At 41.6% G+C, this 22003-nt stretch overlaps 1 protein-coding gene across 1 annotated transcript in view; it reads right to left on the bottom strand.

The window, feature by feature from the left end:
- The window catches only part of RGL1 (ral guanine nucleotide dissociation stimulator like 1), a 220481-nt gene that overhangs the window by 142111 nt on the left and 56367 nt on the right, over window positions 1-22003 (bottom strand). The window contains exon 2 of the mRNA XM_070396944.1: window positions 11598-11761. Coding sequence (XP_070253045.1) covers window positions 11598-11729 — 132 coding nt within the window. The 5' untranslated portion in view covers window positions 11730-11761. The remainder of the gene's footprint in view (window positions 1-11597; window positions 11762-22003) is intronic.

The raw sequence follows: 22003 nt of genomic DNA, 5'->3' as shown, positions 1-22003 counted from the left end.
GCCTTTCCCTCTGCATGTGCAAAGGCCTTCCTTTCCCACCCTCATCATCACTTACTCCTGCAGTTTATTAATTACTCTTAGCTTTTCCTAACCTCCCAGATTCAGATAAAATGTGCCTCATACATGCTCCCTTGTAACCTTGTATTTCCTTTTAATTGCCCTGAGCACATGTATGATGCCTTTTTTAAAAGAATCTATATATCCCACTGAACCATGAGTCAGGGGTTATATCAGTCCTATTCACAGCAGTTATTCAACAAATACTTATTGGGTAAATGCCTCAATTCACTATTCCACATTTACTAAACTAGGCATTAATATATTTGAGATGCTTTATTTAATGATATCTGTCACTTTAGTAACCCTTTTGTCTTGTTTGACATGTTTAATTATAGAATTGTAAAAGTACAGAGAAACACACAAATAAATAATCATGTTCACTTTACTACCATTCTGGAATTAATAAATGTTAACAGCTGTACATTGTGCATATTACTTGCAGTTTATTTAAGACTGTTTTCAAAGGGCCAAACTCGAATGGTTTTGTGATCAATCCTGAGTTAACCAGAGAGAGAAAAATGGAAACAACATTAATGAGCACTTGCTATATGCCAATCATTGTCCTAAATGGTTCATATACATTGCATATTGCCTTCAAAAGAATATTATTCTCCACATATTGTAGATGAAGAAACTGAGATTTAGAAGATTAACTACCACCCAAGATAAAAATACATCCGGTAAATGTCACTACTACGCCTAAACCAAATTCTATTTAAATCCAAAAAACCCATGGGGCTTTCCCCTTTATTATCTAGATCCTCAAATCCTACCCGTGTCTGGAAGGAACTTGCACTTTTTGAACCATATATGTAATTCCTCCATTCATTTTATTTTATTTTATTTTTTTAATCCTCACCTGAGGATATTTTTTCCATTGATTTTTAGAGAGAGTGGAAGGGAGAGAGAGAGACAGAGAGAAACACCGATGTGAGAGAGACACATCAGTTGGTTGCCTCCCACATGCCCCGACCAGAGCGGGGAGCCTGCAACCAAGGTACCTTGACCAGAATCGAACTTGGGACCCTTCAGTCTGCAGGCTGACACTCTATCCACTGAGCCAAATCGGCTAGAGCTCCTTCATTCATTTTAAAAATGTAACTAATGAGCCATGTGCTATCTCATGAATGCACAGAAAAATAAGGTAACCCGGGCCCTGCATTTACAAGCATTCTTGTTAATTTAGCTGGAGAATAAGAACTAAAGTGATTATGTAATGGACATTCTCCACTGCAAAAGAAACATGCAACCACCAAGGCAATGAGAAAATAGCACCGATAGGCTGAATGGACCCACCACACACAAACTCTCTGTTCAAGGATGACAAACGACGAGTTCGTTCATACCAGATGGCCCCCGAAGTTTCTCCTGGTCCTACCATGACTAGAATCTTGTGGCTGTGGTGGGAAAAGCTTTTACAAGGTGACTAGATATTTAAGAGTCATAGTTAGAAACTGACTGTCATTTATGATTTCTACAGGGCCGTATATTTTTGTTTTCACAATTTTAAAAAAAAAGAAACCTAGGGATGAATAGTTTGGCTCTTCTTTCCATCTATCTTCTTGGCTCTCAGTTCAAAATCTTATGGTGACTGCCTGGTTGGCACCTGTGTGGCTCTACAGTGCGGGTCTGGCACAGGTCGGCCTCTGCACCTCTTCCTGGTGTCCCGGCCTCCCTTCAGAAGATGGATGACACCTTGGTCCCTGTCCAAAAGAGATGACGTGTCCTTGTGTGTGTACGCTGTATGGAGGGCCTTGCTCCATTTCTCTCGGTAAGTCCTGAATATTTGGGAATCACTCACTTTCTTTGTGACAGTACTGTCAGCAGTTTGGGCTTCTCTCAGTAAATTATAATACTTCTAAACTCCCATTTGAAATCCTGGCTTGTTCTTGCTTTCCCAGATCTACCACCCTCAATTATCCTTACAAATAACTTCTCCTCCCACCCGGACATGGCATGATTCTTCCATCACAATGTTTCAAGTCTCTTTGCCATTTTTCTCTTCCTTGATCAACATTTTTATTGTGGAAACAATTTAGATTTGTCCTGGCATTGCAACCATCCTACTTAAAAAGAGTGTTCTGAGGCAACAGTAAGTTAGTTTGACCCTGAGGGTAAACATGAGTGGATGGATAGGTTATTGTTTACTGAGGACTCTTTTCATCAGGCTATTTGCTTTCATTGTCACTGTATTTTTACTGTACACATATGTTGTTGATTTCTCAGAAATCCAGTAAAATTACAATGGTTCCTACTATTGGCAAGTACAATCCACAGAATAAAACATATGCCCTTTTATGCTATCAGAGAAAACACCACTGAACCCAGAAATTCTGTCACTTGGTGTTTTTCTCAGGATAAGCATCAATATGTGTGACGTTCTTTATCTGTCCATTCCTTTGTTCGTTTGTTCATTCATTCATTCATTCATTCAACAAACATCTCAACAATGTACTTATGTAACTTTGTAGTGATGTAACTTTGAATAAGACAGACAAAGTTCCTTATGTAGAAGCTCACAGTATAATGGAAAAAAATATAAAATAAGTGATTGCCAAATAACGTGATAAATATACATAAAGAAAACAAAGTTAAGAAAAAAATGACAGCCTTAGCTGGTTTGGCTCAGTGGATAGAGCGTTGGCCCACGGACTGAAGGGTCCCAGGTTCAATTCCAGTCAAAGGCACATACTTTGGTGGCAGGCTTGATCCCCAGTCCTGGTTGGGGCCTGTGTGGGAGGCAATCAATCCATGTGTCTCTCTCACATCAGTGTTTCTCTCTCTCTGTGCCTCTCCCCCTCCCTTCCACTTTCTCTAAAAATCAATGGAAAAATATCCTCAAGTGAGGATTAACAAAAAAGAAAGAAAGAAAAATGACAAGGGCACAAATGGTCTGTGGAGATCAGATCAGGGGAAATTCCCAGAGTCTGAAGGATGAGTAGGAGTTAGCTAGGAAAAGGGGAAGGAAGGTCATTCTAAATAGAGAGAAAAACAAAAGCACCGGGGCTACTGTTATCAAATGCAATTTTTTAAAGAATGCTAATCTCTTCCTATCAATGACATACCAAAACCTCGACCTTTCTAAAATTTTCTTCATCTATAAAATTTCCTGAGATTCCCAGACCAGGGTCACTCATCAAGTAAGCAGAAGCTGGGGTCATGGGGGAAGAGTTTATAGTGAAGGTATTCACCTATTTCCTCTTCCCAGCCCCTGAGAAAGGAGGTCCCACTGCCATGAGAGGAAGTGCAACCTCTCCCAATACCCTACATTTGTAATCCAAGGAAAAATTTAAATAATGTCATTCCTTCCTTGTATTTGCCCTCGAAGGAGAGTTAAGTCCAAAGGACAGAAGACACTTCCCTTCCCTTTCCTTTCCTGGGAATGATTTGTTTGTAAGCTCTTCTCTCTCCAGCCCCTGCCTCTTCTGACTCGTCAATCTTGCCCTGACATGATAAAGTTTTCAAGGGAATAAAGATAGACCCTGAGCTCTAGCTGGTTTGGCTCAGTGGATAGAGCATTGGCTGAAGGGTCCTGGGTTTGATTCTGGTCAAGAGCACATGCCCAGGTTTCGGGCTTGATCCACAGTAGGGGGCGTGCAGGAGGTAGTCGATCAATGATTCTCTCTCATCATTGATGTTTCTATCTCTCTCTCCCTCTCCCTTCCTCTCTGAAATCAATAAATATATATATATAAAGAGACTCTGAGTTTATGTGAACACATTTTGGAAAACACTGGGCTGAAAGAACTGCTTTGCAAAGTCTTTCTTAGAGACCTAAAACCCCGTGAATGCAATCTCCATAAAACTAATCTGTTTTTGTTCTTCCTTTCTTGCTTCCTTCCTTCCTTTTTCTAAATTTACCTGGAGTTTCCTTTACTCTCTGTACCAAAATGCAAAGTAAAGGCAGGGTTTGTTCTAGAACTCAAACAGCACAGCTAAATTGTTTGCTAAGTCTATGATTTTTTACAGGAGAAAACTCTTTACATATCAATCCTGTCTTATTCAAATGGTCATCTGAGCCACCTGAATCAACAGCTAGGATAACGCAGTTTAGAACCCAGACCATCCCTCTGGTCCATGAACACTGTCCCCTGAGGGGCACGCTGCTGACTGAAGTGCCACCCCTCCACACACACAGGAGGAAGGGAGTGAAGTTGAGTGATTCTAAACCACCTGCATCCGCCCCTACCCCCAAAAGTGCTTACAAACCTCAACGTAGTCATGCTGTTTGGGATTGACTGTCTTCTTCCCTGAAAGATCACCCTCAGGAACCTTAGCAAGAGCAGTCTCCTTGGAGTTAGGTAGCCATGCCTACCAGTTCAAATTCTGTAGTCATTTTAAAAACAGAGAAAAGAGCCTAGCTAGCGTGGCTCAGTGGTTGAGCATCGACCTATGAACCAGGAGGTCACAGTTTGATTCCCGGTCAGGGCACATGCCTGGGTTGCAGGCTCGTGCAGGAAGCAGCCGATCATTGATGTTTCTCTCTTTCCCTTTCTCTCTCTCTCTCTCTCTCTCTCTCTCTCTCTCTCTCTCTCTCTCTTTCTCTCTCTCAAAAAACAGAGAAAAGATCTGGGAGTAAGGGGCCTTCCAGAATGTGGAGGAAATCTTGAATTCAGACAGCAGTGTTCAAAATCAACTACTATACAATTAGTAGGCCAATACTCTACCCATCTCACTGACTCAATAATAAAAGTCTACATCTATTGCTTATTATATCATAGGCACTGTTCTAAGTACTTTACATATTATAACTCAATTCTCAGAACAACCCTATTAATATGCCCTTTTTGTCGATGAGAAAACTGAAATACAGAAATATCAAGAAATGTAATGAGGTCACACAGCAAGTCTTGTTCTAGAGTTTGTATTCTAAGTCTCAGTATTCAATAAATATTGACTAAGGGCCTCTATGTACCAAACACTGTAATTGTGGACATATACAGATAAATATGAAAAAGGCCCTCACTCAAGGAGCTTACATTCTAGTTTGAGAGATAGCAATATTTAAACATACAAGCATACAAGTACCATTCCTATGATAAGTCTTACGAGCCAGATAAGCAGAGGTGTTATGGAACTACACAGTAGGGTCACCAACCCTGACCAGGGGCTCAAGAATGTCTTCCTTAAAGAGGTCACATGCGAGCACCCTCTAACACCAACACTAAAATGCAACTATAATGAAAGGTTTGATAGCTAGAGTATTCCCCTTAGGTTTAGACTATGAAATGTAGTGAAAATGTCATGCCATAACTCAATGGTCTTACACTGGGCAACCTGGGACTCTGGCACCAAGAGTCAATGGAAAAAATAAGAAGTACAAAGTGGGTAAGCTGGAGCTAGAGAGACTTGAGACTTCCCAGGGATGGGCGGGTGTCCCAAGGTGACAGCAGACTGTTCGGTGAGCAGTGTCTCAAGGACATAGGAATACCCTGATGATGTGATTCCAGCAGCCTTTAAGGTCCAAGGAAGCAACAGGAGTTCACGGAATGGGTGAAAATATCCAGGTTCCAAACAGTCAGACTGTTCACAATTGAACCCCAATCAATAGTTTGTGGCACATAAAACTGAGCTCACTTATGCAGAAGAGAGCTGCAAAGAGCCTAGCATAGTTTTAGACTCCCTTTAAATAGAATGGAGTTCAGGACAGAGTGAAGTCTCCATGAGATACTAGGATGCTATATGGGAGAATTGGGAAGGGAGGCCAGTCACACGCACTGGGACAACACTTTGAGAAATGGAAGAAAGTTATGACTCATCGGGCACGTTGGTCAGTGTGTTCACACCAGACATTGCAGGGCCAAGCTCTGTGAAAGCGAGATTGGTACCATTTAATGAGCTGAGGACGCTGCCCTTACAGGATGAGCTAAAGCAGTGGTTCTCAACCTTCCTAATGCCACGACCCTTTAAAACAGTTCCTCATATTGTGGTGATCCCCAATTTCATTGTTATCAATTGAACATAATTAAAGCATAGTGATTAATCACAAAAACAATATGTAATTATATATGTGTTTTCCGATGGTCTTAGGCGACCCCTGTGAAAGGGTCGTTCAACTCCCAAAGGGGTCGCGACCCACAGGTTGAGAACCGCTGAGCTAAAGTCTCAGTGGGAAAACCAAATTTAGAGTCAGATTGATGTAAACAATTTTGGTAGACAGCTTAATCAGGAGATAAGAGTATAAAATGAAGACAGAAAAACTTGAATTTGAATACTACTCTGCCACTTACTAGCTATGTATCTTTGAGCATGGGCCTTGACCTCTAATCTTCAAAATTTTTATGAAAAATGTACCTATGGCTGTGACAACTAAATATATTGATGAATGTGATAGTGCCACGTACAGTTCTTCACACAGAGTACGTGTTCAGTAGATGATAGTTTCCCTCCCTTACAGATCCTGACTGGATATTATTCAGTCTCAGTGTTCCATTTCTCATTGCTGATGATATGTCTACTTTCCTCACTCAGTAAAAATACTTCAAAGCGTTTTTATATATAATAACTTCCTTGGCAGGACACTTTCATCCCTTTGCCTCATGTTATAATGTGTGGCAGAGAGAAAAAGAAATTCATTCAGCATCACAAAGAAGAACCCTAGTGTCACCAAACCACAGCCTTTAAGTTCAGCAAAGAGCTGACTCTTCAAAGATTAATACAATACACTCCCACTGCTTGTCCCAACTGTCATCCAGTGTGTTTTTTTTAATTTGCTCTCTTCCTGTGCCTCAGATGAATATGATTTAATCTCCAAAGCATGCATGATGAACACATTACTATTTCCTCCTCCAAAAATGGGATGTTACAATGTGAGGCCCCATTCCTGAGCTGGATAGAGAGGAAGAGGTCATGTGTCCAGTCTCCATACAGGCATTCACTAGTTTCATTTTACACAGAGAACATCTCTGTTCCATGGCCATGGAGAACACTGCTTATCTTGGCAACCTTCTCACAAATGGAAAACACTGGACACAGATAAGTCCAGCACATTGTGGATGACTCAATGCAAATTAAGTCAGCAATAGTCATCATTACTTAGTGCTATCCACTAGTGAACCGAATGAATCACCTTTGTACCCAGAGATGGCAATATTTTGGTTGGTGTTATCATTTAGAGAAACAGCATATTACCATGAAATTATAATTATGTGATTACATAATTACTATGAAAATGATTCATCAATCAATCACCATGTATTTATTTCAACTTGTGTATAGTACTGTGTCCATGCTTTAGGGTTTATAAGTGAAGTACAATTAAAACTAAGGGGCATGGTCCTGACTGGGTTGCTCAGTAGTCTGAGTCCCTGAATCACCATATGGAAAAAAGCTGCACTCTCATCTAAACTGGAGTACTATGTGATTGAGAAATAAACATTTATTGTGTTAAGCATATACTTTTTTGTTGTGTTTGTTACAACATTAGTGCTACTCTAACTAATATAGGTTTTATTACTTTAAAGGACATAGGGAACAACAGACAAAGTCCAGGATTGGCTCAATAGAGAGAATCTATAGGGAATACCCACTGCATAAAACTAGATCCCCAAAATGTTATTCCCTCAACATTAAGGTGAACTTGGAAGAAGGAAAGTAGCTTATCTAGAGATATGGTACTGAATAGCAACAGGGAAGGGGGGGTCATTTCCCCTTAGAATTAATTACAACATGCATACCCATCCATAGGTTCCCAGCCTATATTCACAGTGAGTGGCCTGAAAAACCACAAGCTAAGAATGTACTTTAAAGTGAATTCCAGCTGGTAAAGCTCCCAGAAGTAATTGCAAGTTCTCTCTGGAGAAAACTCCCTTCATTCCAAGAAAGGTGAACCCACAGTCAAAAATCATAAAACACACAAAGAAATAAAACACTATGTGCAAGAGCCAATACAAAGAACATATAGTAGAATAAGACTCATAGCTATTATAATTTCCAACGCAAATCAGAAAACCATTGTATCTAATATTGTTGAGAAATACTCCTCCATATGTCTCTCTTGTTCTTGCATGTCTTGCTTTGTGTGCCAAAAAAAAAAAAAAAATCAAGGCCTGGCTGATCTTTACCGAGACCATTTTCCAGGCCTGTGTTGCAGCAGGTAACCTTAAAGGATAGGATAACGTCTCCCACTAGGAGAAAGTATAGCCTTGTTTACTGTTTACTATAAACTGGCAAGTTCCCCAAGATCAGTGATCCTCTCGTGTGCAGGTAGCTAGCTCTCTGTGTCACTCCTATAGGAATTAGGATATAGGGAACCAAAACAAACATGTTGACACTCTGGCTACTGCTTCTTCAGTGATTAATAAAGTTTTTTGGGGAGTCGACCAAGATGGCGGCGTAGGTAAACACCGGAGACCGCTGCCGCAAACAACCATTTCAAAAATACAACTAAAAGACTGAACGGACATCACCCAGAACCACAGGAAGGCTGGCTGAAGAGAGACTCTACAACTAGAAGGAAAGAGAACAGCAAATCGAGGCTCAGAGGCGGCGCAGTGTGGAAAATACAAAGGTACCGAGGTGCGCGCGAAAGCGGGCTGGTGGCTGAGGGCGCGGTTGTCGTTTTCTGTCGGGACTGAGTCTCAGACTCTGGGCTCCAGATCCGGGCGAGTCTCTAGGGACCCAGACTCAAACGGGAGAAGCGGGATTACCCGGCATCAGTTGGAACCTGAGGGCAGCTTTCTCTCCGAGGTTTGCAGCGGCTGCCGGGGTTCTGAGAAGCAGAGCCTCTGGGAACGGGACTGAGCGTGGCCATAACTGCTCCCTCCGCCCGCCCTGCTGATCCCGCCCCGCCCAAAGCCTGCGCACAGCCATTTGCTGATCGCCTCAGGCAAAGGCTGGATTAGCGCCTCCCCAGAAGACAGAGTTTTCCGCACAGCTGATTACTATAGCCAGCCGGCCTGAGGGTCAAATCCCCCTAGTGTTAACTACAACAATTAAGGCTTGGCTAGAACAAGACTGCGCACAGAGACCACAAGGGGGTGCACCAAGAAAGCATAAAAGATGCGGAGACAAAAAAACATGACAGAAATGGAGGATATGGAGCTAAGAATCGCAATTTTGAGGGCTTGCCATAAATTTGTGCAGAACCTCACGAAAACTAATGAGACCCTCGATGCTACGATAAAGAAATTAGAAAGTAAGCATACACGGACTGAAATAAAGAATATTATACCCAATAGCAGACCAGAGGAGTACAATAATCAAACCAAAGATTCGACAAAAAACACCCAATTGGAAAAGCAAAATGAAAAAAGAATCCGAAAGTGTGAAGATAGTGTAAGGAGCCTCTGGGACAGCTTTAAGCGGTCTAATATCAGAGTCATTGGAGTGCCAGAAGATGAGAGACAGCAAGATATTGAAAACCTATTTCAAGAAATAATGGCAGAAAACTTCCCCCACCTGGTGAAAGAAATGGACTTACAGGTCCAAGAAGCGCAGAGAACCCCAAACAAAAGGAATCCAAAGAGGACCACACCAAGACACATCATCATTAAAATGCCAAGAGCAAAAGACAAAGAGAAAATCTTAAAAGCAGCAAGAGAAAGAGGCTCAATTACCTACAAGGGAATACCCATACGACTGTCAGCTGATTTCTCAACAGAAACTTTGCAGGCCAGAAGGGAATGGCAAGAAATTTTCAAAGTGCTGAATACCAAGAACCTACAACCAAGATTACTTTATCCAGCAAAGCTATCATTCAGAATTGAAGGTCAGATAAAGAGCTTCACAGATAAGGAAAAGCTAAAGGAGTTCATCACCGCCAAACCAGTATTATATGAAATGCTGAAAGGTATCCTTTAAGAAGAGGAAGAAGAAGAAAAAGGTAAAGATACAAATTATGAACAACAAACATGCATCTATCAACAAATGAATCTAAGAATCAAGTGAATAAATAACCTGATGTACAGAATGAACTGGTGATTATAATAGAATCAGGGACATAGAAAGGGAATGGACTGACTATTCTTGGGGGAAAAAGGGGTGTGGGAGATGCGGGAAGTGACTGGACAAAAATCATGCACCTATGGATGAACACAGTGGGTGGGGAGTGAGGGTGGAGGGTGGGGTGGGAGCTGGAAGGAGGGGAGTTATGGGGGGAAAAAAGAGGAACAAATGTAATAATCTGAACAATAAAGATTTAATTAAAAAAAAAAAAAAAAAAAAAAAATAAAGTTTTTTGCCTCTGATTCAAGAGTCTCGGGTCTTCTTTCAGTATATACACAACTGTGGCGAGCTAACTTGTAACTATCATAAAATCTCAGACCCTTCACAGTTCTTGACAGTCTTAAAAATTAAAAATATGAAGAGAAAGCAGGAGCAAAAAAAAAAAAACTAGTAGAAAATTTCAAAAGAAAACAGAACTTCTAGAAGTAAAAAATATGATTGAAATTTAGGACTCATTGGTTGAGTTAAAGGGCAGATTAGATATAACTGAAGAGATAATTAGTGAATTGGAAGATGCATCTAAATTTAATCAAAATGCAACACAGAGAGGAAATAAAGTTAATAAATTTGAAAGAGAATTTAAGGAATATGATCAGGCGATAGGCGCAGTGGGCCGGATGAGCGGAAGTGGCACAGTACCCAGCCCAGGCTTGGGCTCCTCCCTGGCCCCCTGCCGCTTCACACACTACTTAGTGCTGGGCGGGATCCACAACTGGATGGAGCTTGGGGAGCTGGCAGGTAAGGCCGGGCTGCAGTGGCACAGAGGTCCACTGATCCCTGCAGGCCAGGCCGAGGGACCCCACCGGTGCACGGGGCCTCTAGTATATATTAATGTAGCTGAATCTTAAAAATCTTAGAAACATGTTAAGTAAAAAAAGTGAGATTTGAACTCTAAACACAAGTGCTGTGAGGACCTGGTATAATGATTTCTCATGGCAGCATCTTTCTCTCTCTACAGAAGAGAAAAACATGTGACTAAGCTTAGCAGTAAGCCTCTCTCTCCCATGGCTTTGCATCTTGAGCAGAGAAGTGTGAGAATGAGGAGAGGGTGGGAAGCCCTTTGGAATTTATACCAGCAGTAGTGCCCTGAGCAGTTCCTACTGATCTATTTCCAAGCCTAGTTTTCCAAACAACTCATCAATTCTGTGAGCCTCCCACCATCCTCCAATGATTTCCCATCTCCCGTAAATTAGTCAGAGTTCATGTCTGTTGCTTGCAACCAAAGAGCCCTCACTGATCACGTAGCTGTCAAACAACAAATTTATATAATCCCACTTATTATGATTGATCCTTCGTTATCAACTTTCTCCCCATGATTTTATTTCCCAATTAGATTTGGTAGGATTGTACGAGAAGAATGTCTACTTACACATTGTAAGGCCTAAGTGTTATCTCTGTTGGCTGAATCCCTGTGAAGTCATTCATGTCCAAGGGACATAACCCTGACTTACTGTTCTCCAGTCATGAAGTGCCTGTGGCCTCAAATAATAATGTTCCCAGCTGGCCTGTGGTGCTGGCTACACTCAGCATTATGGTCTCAAGGGTAAGAAAATCCATCATTGCACCAACCGTGTTATTTAGGGTTGTCTTACCTCCTCAGTCTTCAAAACTTCCCATATTCGAGCATGATCTTCCTCCAGCCAGTGCCCTGTGCTCTCCGCCTTGGTGGGAAGTTTGAATTTAGACACTGCTTGAGTAGGCTCTCCCACAGGTTTCCCCTCCATCTTGAAAGAGCCAGACGGGAGGCATTACGGACCTGAGTGGAAGAATAGAGTGTGATCTAGGTTAAAGCATTAAGTAACGTATAAAGAGACAGAGAAGCAAATGATCATGCTTGATTTGTGAATAATGAGACTGCTGACGCCAGTATCACTAAAGCACCAACTTTTATTGGCCACTTTTTATATTTTAAATATTTGTTCTTGGTATTTTAACACAGGCTTCTGGAGGTAGAGGCACATCTTGATGATGAATGAAGTGACATAATGTTAAAGCAAAGTGAAAAGCATCCTCAGCTTGTCCCTCTGCTCTGGCCCCTCCAGAGGAGAGATGAAAACGGGTGGCTGTAAGATGAGCCTGAGTGATGCTCCCAGACTGCATGCCAGGCCGTGCATGTGCAAGAAGCACTGGCTGTGGCATCAAACAACGACTGCACACTTGTTTATACAAGGCTCCACGGTGGGCATACACAAATAATTCAGTAGTTTGAATCTTAACCTTAAGAAGCTTAGTATCTCGGGGCAGAAAGGGTTGTATACAAGTGATCGCTGTATAGGGTGTTACAGGCTAGTGTGACAACAACCGCATTTCCTAACGGCAGATAGAAGCACAGAGGAAGATTCTCTTCTGTGTTTATTGGCTGTGTTACTTTCTTGAGCTCCAGTTTCATCAGCAGTTGCTATAAAAAAAAAACATTTAAACTTGATAGCTATTCTATAAAGTCTACTCTTTGATATCTTTCTATCTGCCATTGGCTTATTCAGAATCACCTCATGCCTGCTCAGCACCATACTGTCCAAAGGAATCTTCTGGCCTCCATTCAAGTCCCCCTGACTCTGACCTTCTCAGGGTAATTTTTCTAAAAGGAAAATCTAACGATGATGTCTCACCTACCTGAAACTTTTCCCAGAGAATAAAATCCAAACACCTTAATGTGACATCCAACGCCCTTTATGTCTGCCTTCCTCCACCTGCCTTCTCCCACCACGCCCTCCTGCCTTCTCAGCCACTTGAAAGTACTTATGGACCTCAAATATATCCAGTACCTTTTGTCTTTGTTTGTGACGCTTCCTCTCCACCCACCCCCAAGAGAATAAAGACTCTTCCTTTATTAATTTCTATATATACTCCGGACAGATTTCCATCATGTTACCCACAAGACTTTATTATATTTATTTGCTTTCCATTCTATTTCTACCTTCTGGCCTTTTAAGCATCTTGACACTAGATATGGTGTCATATAACAGGGTAAGTACTAAATAAATGTTTAATGAATTGGTTAATTCAGTCAATCATGAGAATCCAGATCTAATATATTCAGGTAACCGATGGATAAGTCAAGTTACCTCTTTAACTCTGTTATTGGCTGTAAGTCCTTCATAAGAAAGGGCCAAGTCTAACATTCATCGTACACTCCCAAGCAGCTAGCACTGTGAGCTGCAATTGCTCATTAGTTAACAACAGACTAGGTTTCAGGGACCCGTCCTCAAGGAATTGAGCGTGTGTGCAAAAAGCAGGTCCTCACAAAGCCGACTGCCCATATAAAAGCAAATGGAAATCAACACTGATAAGCGGGCAGGGTTGATAAGTCAGAGGATTTGAGAAAAGGGCCTTTGGCTGTGGAGTTACTTTGCTGCCTCCCGTTTCATCTGTAAGCCATCTGCCTGCAGAAAGCAGTGATGAGGAAGCTGCTAACCCAAACCGCCTTACAGTCCTGAGCAAGCTGGAGCACTTCAGACACTCCCACTAGGAACCAGGAAACAGGACCTTTATAATTAATGAACAAAGTTGTTCTGAGTGGACATACTAATAAATGATGCTGACACATACATGCGAGGAAATAAACAAAGCAGAGTCATGCAGAGATTTCAGTCCAAAAAGGAAATTAAAATAAACAGGCAAGATGGAAACAGGCCAGATGAGTAAGTAGGGAAGGAAATTCCATTGTTGTTATTGGAGGCAACACCGTAAACAACAAATAATAAATCAAAACAAAGTGGGAAAACTACATGAAATGGTTTTGGCTGTGTCCTTTGTATATCATGGAAACGTAACAGGATAAAATATACAAACTACAAAACCTCAGGGTGAACAATGGGACATCTTTAAGCCTAATGTATCCCAGCGCCCCCACGCCCTCACTGGTGTCTGCCCACAGCTGCTGTGTCATCTCCGCAGTGTGGGTGAACGTTGGCAAGTTTTCAGTGTTGGACTGAACTCCACTGTGTACTGACTCCCCGCGCCGCCCCCCCCCCCCCCCCCCCCCATCGTTCCTTGCCCTGCTTGGGAAGAAGATGCAACTCTGAGTTTTAAACCATCCCAAAGCACTTGGGAACTAAGGATGGGTGCAGAGAGGCAGCCAGCTCTTATGAGGCTCTTCAAGCATTTTGATCCCCCACCCTATCTGAGACTCGAGGCCTCTTCACCCAGCCCCACTCAGTACGCCTCTTCACTCGCGCGCGCGCGCACACACACACACAAAGACTATCCAAGCAGTATCTATTGAGCTCCCGTTGCATACCAGCCACCATGCCGGGTACCTTCTGCATTATCTCTAATCCCTACAATAACCATTTTACAGCAATGAAAGGTTAGATTCCGAGAAGAGAAGTAGCTTTAATATATTGCTAGAAAGCTGTAAGGGTTCCAAGATAATGCTCTCTGTCCTAGGTTAGTTCAGGGACCTTCAACCCCCACCCTCCCCACCCCCCGTCCCCATCACAGTGTAATACAACCCTTCTCTCCTGCCCCTCCCCACAGACTAAAGTGTCAGTGTCTTAGCTAATAGGCCCCACAGTGCCCCCTGCACAGATGGTCAATCTGATGAGCACACAGATAAGGGTGGGATAGAAAGAGGGAGGGGAACACAGGGAAAATAGATTACTCCTTTTTCATTTTGTTCTCATCGCACCTTCTGGCCAGGCCAGGCTTGGTGAGCGCGCTCTGTGCAGTCACACAGGCCTTGAGCTCAGAAGGGCCCCATACTTGGTTGAATCATCTATTGTCACTGTCTTGAAATTTTTAATTTTCAAAAGAATGGCCCTGCATTTTCATTTTTCACTGGCCCCCACATATCATATAGCCCATCCTGCCACCTACCTACCTTTTCTCTCTTCAAATCGAAAGTTCCACTCCATACCTTCGTTAAACATGCCGTATAGGTTTCCTATCTGTTTCCCCGGAAGTCTATACACTGGAGTCTATAAAGCAGGACGAATATGTAGACCTTCTCTACCTCTGACATGATGCACATCTTAGAGGTGACGTACTGCTTTTTTTTCTTAATACATACAGTCAAGGCTTAAAGGCCAACTGCCATACAAACACCACTAATCCAAGCTCATTCAACAGGCAAGGTGAACGCACTGTAAAACTAAGAGGCAGAATCTTCCATTCTACTCAATAATTTGTCTAAAAATATCATAAGCCTTACGAGCTCTTCTGGAAATCTGTTTTGAAGACTGTCAATCTAAAACACCTGAAGCCCACAGCAGACCCTTTGTTTAAACCGCTGCATGGTGAGATCACCCTTCAGTTGGAGGGGGAGTGGAGAAAGGAAGCTGTATGTATATAAAGGCACATATCTGATCTGATAACATAGAAGCAAAATTCTGCTCAAAAATGTAAAATACAATTGCTAGAGAACTGTTTTTGTGTAAGTGTAAAAGGTTTGTGATTATCCACTGTTTCTGCTGCATGAGAAGTAACACAAGGACCAGGAAGACGCTTGTGCTCGACACTGAGAAACACTCTGCAGATGAGAAAAGCCATGAAAGGGTTTTTGAGGTCACTGTGCCATCAAACCCCAGAGCCCTAACATGTCCACCAAAGCTGAAAGGTTTTTTATTAATATTTTTAAAGTTAGGTTAAATCCAAACACCATTCTAATCAATATTTATAAATTATAGCTATCTTACAGAAATTGATAACAGAAATTAGTGAAACTAATAATTTGATTATGATTATATAAATAAAGATATAAATAAGCAAAAATATAGTATTATCAATGAGAAAGTATTTCCTTAAATAAATTTTTTTCTTTAAAATTTGTGCTTGTAAGGTCTGTATTTTTATTTTAAAATATTTACTACACTATGCTTATGATATAACATGTATAGTAGCATTCCTCCCATTTCTTCGAAAATAATCATTGACTGATGGCCATCATATTTCCTATGGTCGTAACAGAGGGCTCATGACAGCTTCATATCCTAAATGATCAATAAGTACCAAAAGTAAATGAGCAGCTCCTAAGGGGCTAACCTTAAAATCATAAGTATTAAGTGACAAGCTAAGAACACAAAATTTTAACATTACCAGTGTCTGTTCTTGCCATTTGATAAAAATTATCCATAACTCCCATGAACATTTTTAAACTATAGCTTTAAATATAAGTGCTAGGGCCCTGGCTGGTGTGGCTCAGATGAATGGAGCATTGTCCCATACACCAAATGGTTGTGGGTTTGATTCCCAGTCAGAGCACATACCTAGGTTGTGGGTTCCATCCCTGGTTGGGGCACATAGGGAGGCAACCAATCAATGTTTCTCTCTCTCTCTCTCTCTCTCTCTCTCTCTCTCTCTCTCTCTTTCTCTTTTCCTTCCCCTCTTGCTAAAATTAATAAGCATGTCCTGGGGTGAGGATTTAAAATAATAATAAGTGCTAGGGCACAATTTCACTGAAATCTGTATTTATTGTATTAATCTCCATGCTGAATTTTGTTTGCTAAATCAACATGTACTTTATTGAATCTGACTTTCCTTCTGATGATAGTAAATAATGTATGAGACATCCCTCTAAATCATTATCTTTTCCTCCTCCCTCTCTTCTTTACATACTTTTGGGGGGAAAAAAGTGTTAATACTCAGAACTTTGCTGAGTATTTGCATTATCTGTTAGAACCGTGCTTTTCTCCTGCCCCTGCAGATTCCACCATGTGAATTAATAATACAGTATTTATGCTTTATTCCTTTTACACACACAAACTCTTGCTTCTGTCTGAATAATTTTTTTTTATATTTTTTAAATCAACTCAGATTTATCCTAATCTTAAAAATGCCTGGCATTTGCCCCGTTCCAGTATCTTCCAGTGGTTACCAGTATTTCTGTCCATTCTTTCCTCCTATCTTCTCTCATCCTCATTCTTCTGCCTAATGAGCTGAGGTGCTGTCCAGATAAGACAGGTTTGTTTACACTTATCTCCTAATACCTACAACTCTTCCACCTACAAGTCTATCAACATAATATCATATGTCAACTGTAATTGAAAAATAAAAAATTGTCTTAAAAATAATAATAAATAAGCAACAGTCTTTGCATTTACTCAGATTCAGAATAGCATAATACAAAAAGCACTGAAATTCCAGTCAGAAGACTGGGTTCAAATCAGGAGGCTACAGTAAATTCTCTATGTTACCCTTGGGCAAACCAGTTCACTTTTCTCAGCCTCAGTTTCCTCATCTTCACTATGAACAGATAGATTGCAAGGCTGCTGAGATCCCTTACATTTATAAAATAAAGCATCCGCCTCCCCCCAAATGTAGAAAACAAAACTAATATGCATTGAATTATTTTTCCGGTCCAGCTGAGGGATTTACACTACTAAATGAGTCTGTGATTTATCTCATATTGTGTATTTATTCCCACATTATGCATTATTCAAGTCAGACAAACAATATGATAATATAATAGCCCCTTGGCATTCATGGATATATCATCTGAGTTTTGACTATTTGAGAACACCACAAAATTCTCTGACACCTTGTCAACTGTAGGTTTGCTAAGGCTTTGTAAAGCTGGTGTTTGGTGCACTTGCCAATTCTTAGCATCCAGATCCTGGGTCAGTGGCCGACTTCTCTAGTCATGATTGCCACTGTGGTGTTTACGACCTGGGGAATCCAAGAAGGTCTTAAGAGACAGCCTTCCCAATTGTGGGGGTGCATCAGAGCGGCCTCCCCAGTCTCTTCCTCCTGAAAACAGGACTAAAGCAGCTCTCTGGGATCCAGGGTTCCTGTGTGAAATAAAGACTGGGGCACAGACAGACGTCGGAAGGGAAGGACTCCAGGAGGCTATGGCATAGAGAGATTCCCAGCGCTGGGCAGTGTTTGTCCAGGGAAAGGAGGCATATCCAATCCTCTCACCGCAATACTAGAAGTTGGTTGAGTTTAAAGTGACTGTATATGTCAATCTTTTAGGAGGTAAACAGATCCTCATTACTTCTCCCTCTTAGGACTCTCAGCAGCCTTCTGGTCTATTTGCTTTCCTTACCTTACTCTGGTCACCCCTGCTAGACTGTCAGCTTTTTGAGAGTAAGGCTAGACATAAATTTATTGCTTCATTTTTTTTAAAAAAAAAAAAAAAAAAAGCTCAATCGCCTTTAAAAATTTTTTATTGTATTTTATTTCCATAAAAAAATAAAACCTTTACTGAAATAAAAGATTAAGCAGTTGCCACTTTGATGTATTTGGAACAAATGTCAACCATTGGGCAACCATTTGCAAAGACGTTCTAGTTCTGTACTGTCTCACCAAGGCTGAGCGAGGTTGCACAACAGAGTCTGCGGGGTCCGAAGTAACTTTCTCTGACTGCAACTGTCTCCTGTTAAATGTAGAAAATTAAAGAAATGCAAAACATTCCTGCTTCATGCAAGTTGATATTTTTTAAAGGCTGGTCCAACTGCACTTCAGACTTTGTGTACTTTTCCCCCCCTCACTGATAGTATTTGGCAGAAGTTTTTAAGAATAATTTTTTTTAAGCCTAAAAAAAAAAAAACCAGACTGGGGTTTGTACTACCCTTGTGAACCTCCTTGGAGAAAGGCTGCTCTTTTGCTCAGCAATTCCTGCTCAGCACAGAGAGCCAACACAAGGAAAACAGCTGTGCTTCTTTCCTGGTCTCCATTCAGCCCAGGCAATCTGGAAACAAATTTGCAAAATAGACATGGGGGAGGGAGAGGATATCTAAACAGATCAGAAGCTGAGAACAGGAAGAATCCCTCAGCGAAAGGGAGAATTCTGAGGGACTACATTTCCTATGGCCTGCATATTTTTATTGGGGTGACATCCTATCTAATAATAGACAAACATGGTAATTGACCGTACCTTCGCTACGCCTCCCATTGGCTAATCAGCGCAATATGCAAATTAACCGCCAACAACGATGGCGGCTAATTTGCATAATGCAGGCAGGGTAGGCCAGCGTGAGCCGCCATCCGGACCCCGTGTGCTGCCTAAGCCCCGCCCCCAGCCGGGACCCCCGTGTGTGGTACTGGGTGGCGGGGTTTGGAGGCGCAAACGGGCCGCCTAAGCCCCACGCACAGCCGGGAACTCCATGTGCGGACCTGGGCGGGCGGGACCCCCATCTGTGGCCCTGGGCGGTGGGGCTTGGCAGCGCGATCGGCTCGAGGAAGCCCTATTCTTGCAGAAATCCTCCTGCAATGGGCTTCTAGTTGGTTAATAAAATTATATAGGTTTCAGTTATACAATTCTATAATACATCATCTGTATATTGTACTGTGTGTTCAGTTACCCTGAACACACAAAATCAAATCTCCTTCCATCACCATTTATCCCAGCCCCCCACCTTTACCCTCTTCTACCTCCCACCACCACTTGTTTCCTCCGCTAATCACCAAACTGGTGTGTGTCTGTGAATTTTTGTTTTGTTTTTTTACTTAATCCCTTCCCCTTCATCTCACCCATCCCCCAACCCTACTCCCCTCTGAAAGCTGTCAGTCTATGCTCTGTATCTATGAGTCTGTTTCTATTTTATTTGTTAGTTTATTTTGTTCATTAGATTCCACATACAAGTAAAATCATTTGGTACTTGTCTTTTTCTGACTGGCTTGTTTCACTTAGCATAATACTCTTCAGTTCCATCCATTCTGTCGCAAAAAGTAAGATTTCCTTCTTTTTTACGGCCAAGTAGTATTCCATTGAGTAAATGTACCACAGTGTTTTTTATCCACTCATCTGCTGATGGGCACTTGGGCTTCTTCCAAATCTTGGTTATTGTAAATAATGCTGCACTGAACATAAGGTGCCTATATTCTTTCAAATTAGTGTTTTGGGTTTCTTTGGATATATTCCCAGAAGTGGCATTACTGGGTCATTTTTAATTTTTTATTTTTTGAGGAAACTCTATACTGCTTTCCACAGTGGCTGCACCAATCTGCATTCCCACCAACAGTGCATGAGGGTTTCCTTTTTTCCACGTACTCACCAACACTTGTTTGTTGATTTATTGATGATAGTTGTTCTGACAAGTGTGAGGTGACATCTTATTGTGGTTTAATTTGTATTTCTCTGATGATTAGTGACACTGAGTATCTTTTTATCTACCTATGGGCCATCTGTATGCCCTCTTCTGAGAAGTGTCTATTCAGGTCCTTTGCCCATTTTTTAATTTGATTGTTTGTTTCTTTGGTGTTGAATTGCATTAAGTTCTTTTTAAGTTTTGGATATTAGCCCCTTATCAGATGCATCATTGGTGAATATGTTCTCCCATTCAGTGGGTTGTCTTTTCATTTTGTTGATGGTAGGCCAATATCCCTGATGAACATAGATGCTAAAATCCTCAGCAAAATATTAGCAAACCAGATCCAGCAATACATTAAAAAGATCATACACCATGACCAAGTGGAATTTATTCTGGGAATGCAAGGTTGATGCAATACCCATAAATCAATAAATGTGATTTATCACATAAACAATATGAAGGATAAAAATCACATGATCATATTTATAGATGCAGAAAAAGTACTTGATAAAATCCAGCACCCATCTATATATTTAAAACCCTAATATGCAAATAGAACAAACAGCAGAACAACCAAACAACCGGTTGCTATGATGTGCACTGACCACCAGGGGGCACAGGTGGAACATGGCAGGCGTGGGCAGCAGGTGGCAGAGCGCAGAACATCGCGGCCACGCTGGGATGATGAAGCAGGTGAGTGGGGGCGCCAGACCAAGGCAGGGCACTGGTCGCTGTCATCGAGGCCAGCCTCTGGTGGTTACTGAAAATTCTCTGCTCCCGTGCACTACAGTCCCACCCGGCACTCGCACCTGCTGCACCGGCCCCAATTGCTCTGCGCCATCAGCGCATGGGAGGACAGGTGGCAGGGGGCTGAGGCGGGAGGGGCCGGGCAGGAGCACAGAGGATGGGCCGAGACCCGCCCCTGTGCCCACCGCAGCCTCGTGGCCCACAGTTCCTTTCAAGGTGCACTGGGTCCCTCTTTTACGATAAAAATTCTCAGCAAAGTGGGACTAAAGGGTACAAACTTCAGCATAATAAAGGCCATATATGACAAACCCACAGCCAACATCCTACTCAATGGGCAAAGGCTGTGTTTCCCTTAAGATTGGGAACAAGACAGGGATATCTGCTTTCACCACTCTTGTTCAACATAGTACTGAAAGTCCTAACCACAGCAACCAGACAAGAAGAAGAAATAAAAAGCATCCAAATTGGAAAAGAAGTAACACTGTCATTATTTGTAGATGATATGATACCGTATGTAGAGAGCCCTAAAGAGTCCCAAAAAAACAAAACTACTAGAACTGATAAATGAATTTAGTAAAGTAGCAGGATACAAAATAAACATCCAGAAATCAGCTGCATTTTTATACACCAATAATGAACAACCAGAAAGGGAAAATAAGAAAACAGTCCCATTTACAATAACATCCGCCAACTCCCTCCCCCCACCAAAAAAAAAATACCACCTGGTCGGTGTGGCTCAGTGGTTGAGCATCGACCTGTCAACCAGAAGGTCATGGTTCGATTCCTGGTCAGGGCACATACCCAAGTTGCAGCTTGATCCCCAGTGTAGGGCATGCAGGAGGCAGCTAATCAATGATTTTCTCTCATCAATGATGTTTCTATCTCTCTTTCCTCTTTCCTTCCTCTCTGAAATCAATAAAAATGTATTTTAAAAATAAAATAAAATACCTAGGAATAAACTTAACCAAGGATGTAAAAGACCTGCACTTGGAAAATTAGTAAGACACTGAAGAAGATACAAATAAATGGAAGCATATACTGTGTTCATGGATAGGAATATGTTGCTTTCTGGATGTACCTTCTCTGATTTCAAATTGTATTAAAAGGCTACAATAATCAAAACAGTATCATAGTGGCAGAAAAATAGACACACAGACCAACGGAACAGAACTGAGAGCCAAGACATAAACACATATCTGAGCAGCAGCATTAAAATATCCATAGTACCCAAAGCAATCTAGAGATTCAATGCAATTCCTATCAAGGTACCTATCAATTCC

Source organism: Myotis yumanensis, unplaced genomic scaffold (assembly GCF_028538775.1).
Source record: "Myotis yumanensis isolate MYYU_CA2020_CCGP unplaced genomic scaffold, mMyoYum1.0.hap1 SCAF_17, whole genome shotgun sequence".
Taxonomy (NCBI): domain Eukaryota; kingdom Metazoa; phylum Chordata; class Mammalia; order Chiroptera; family Vespertilionidae; genus Myotis; species Myotis yumanensis.
Note: the sequence above shows the minus strand (reverse complement) of the source record. Positions and strands in the feature narration are given on the sequence as shown.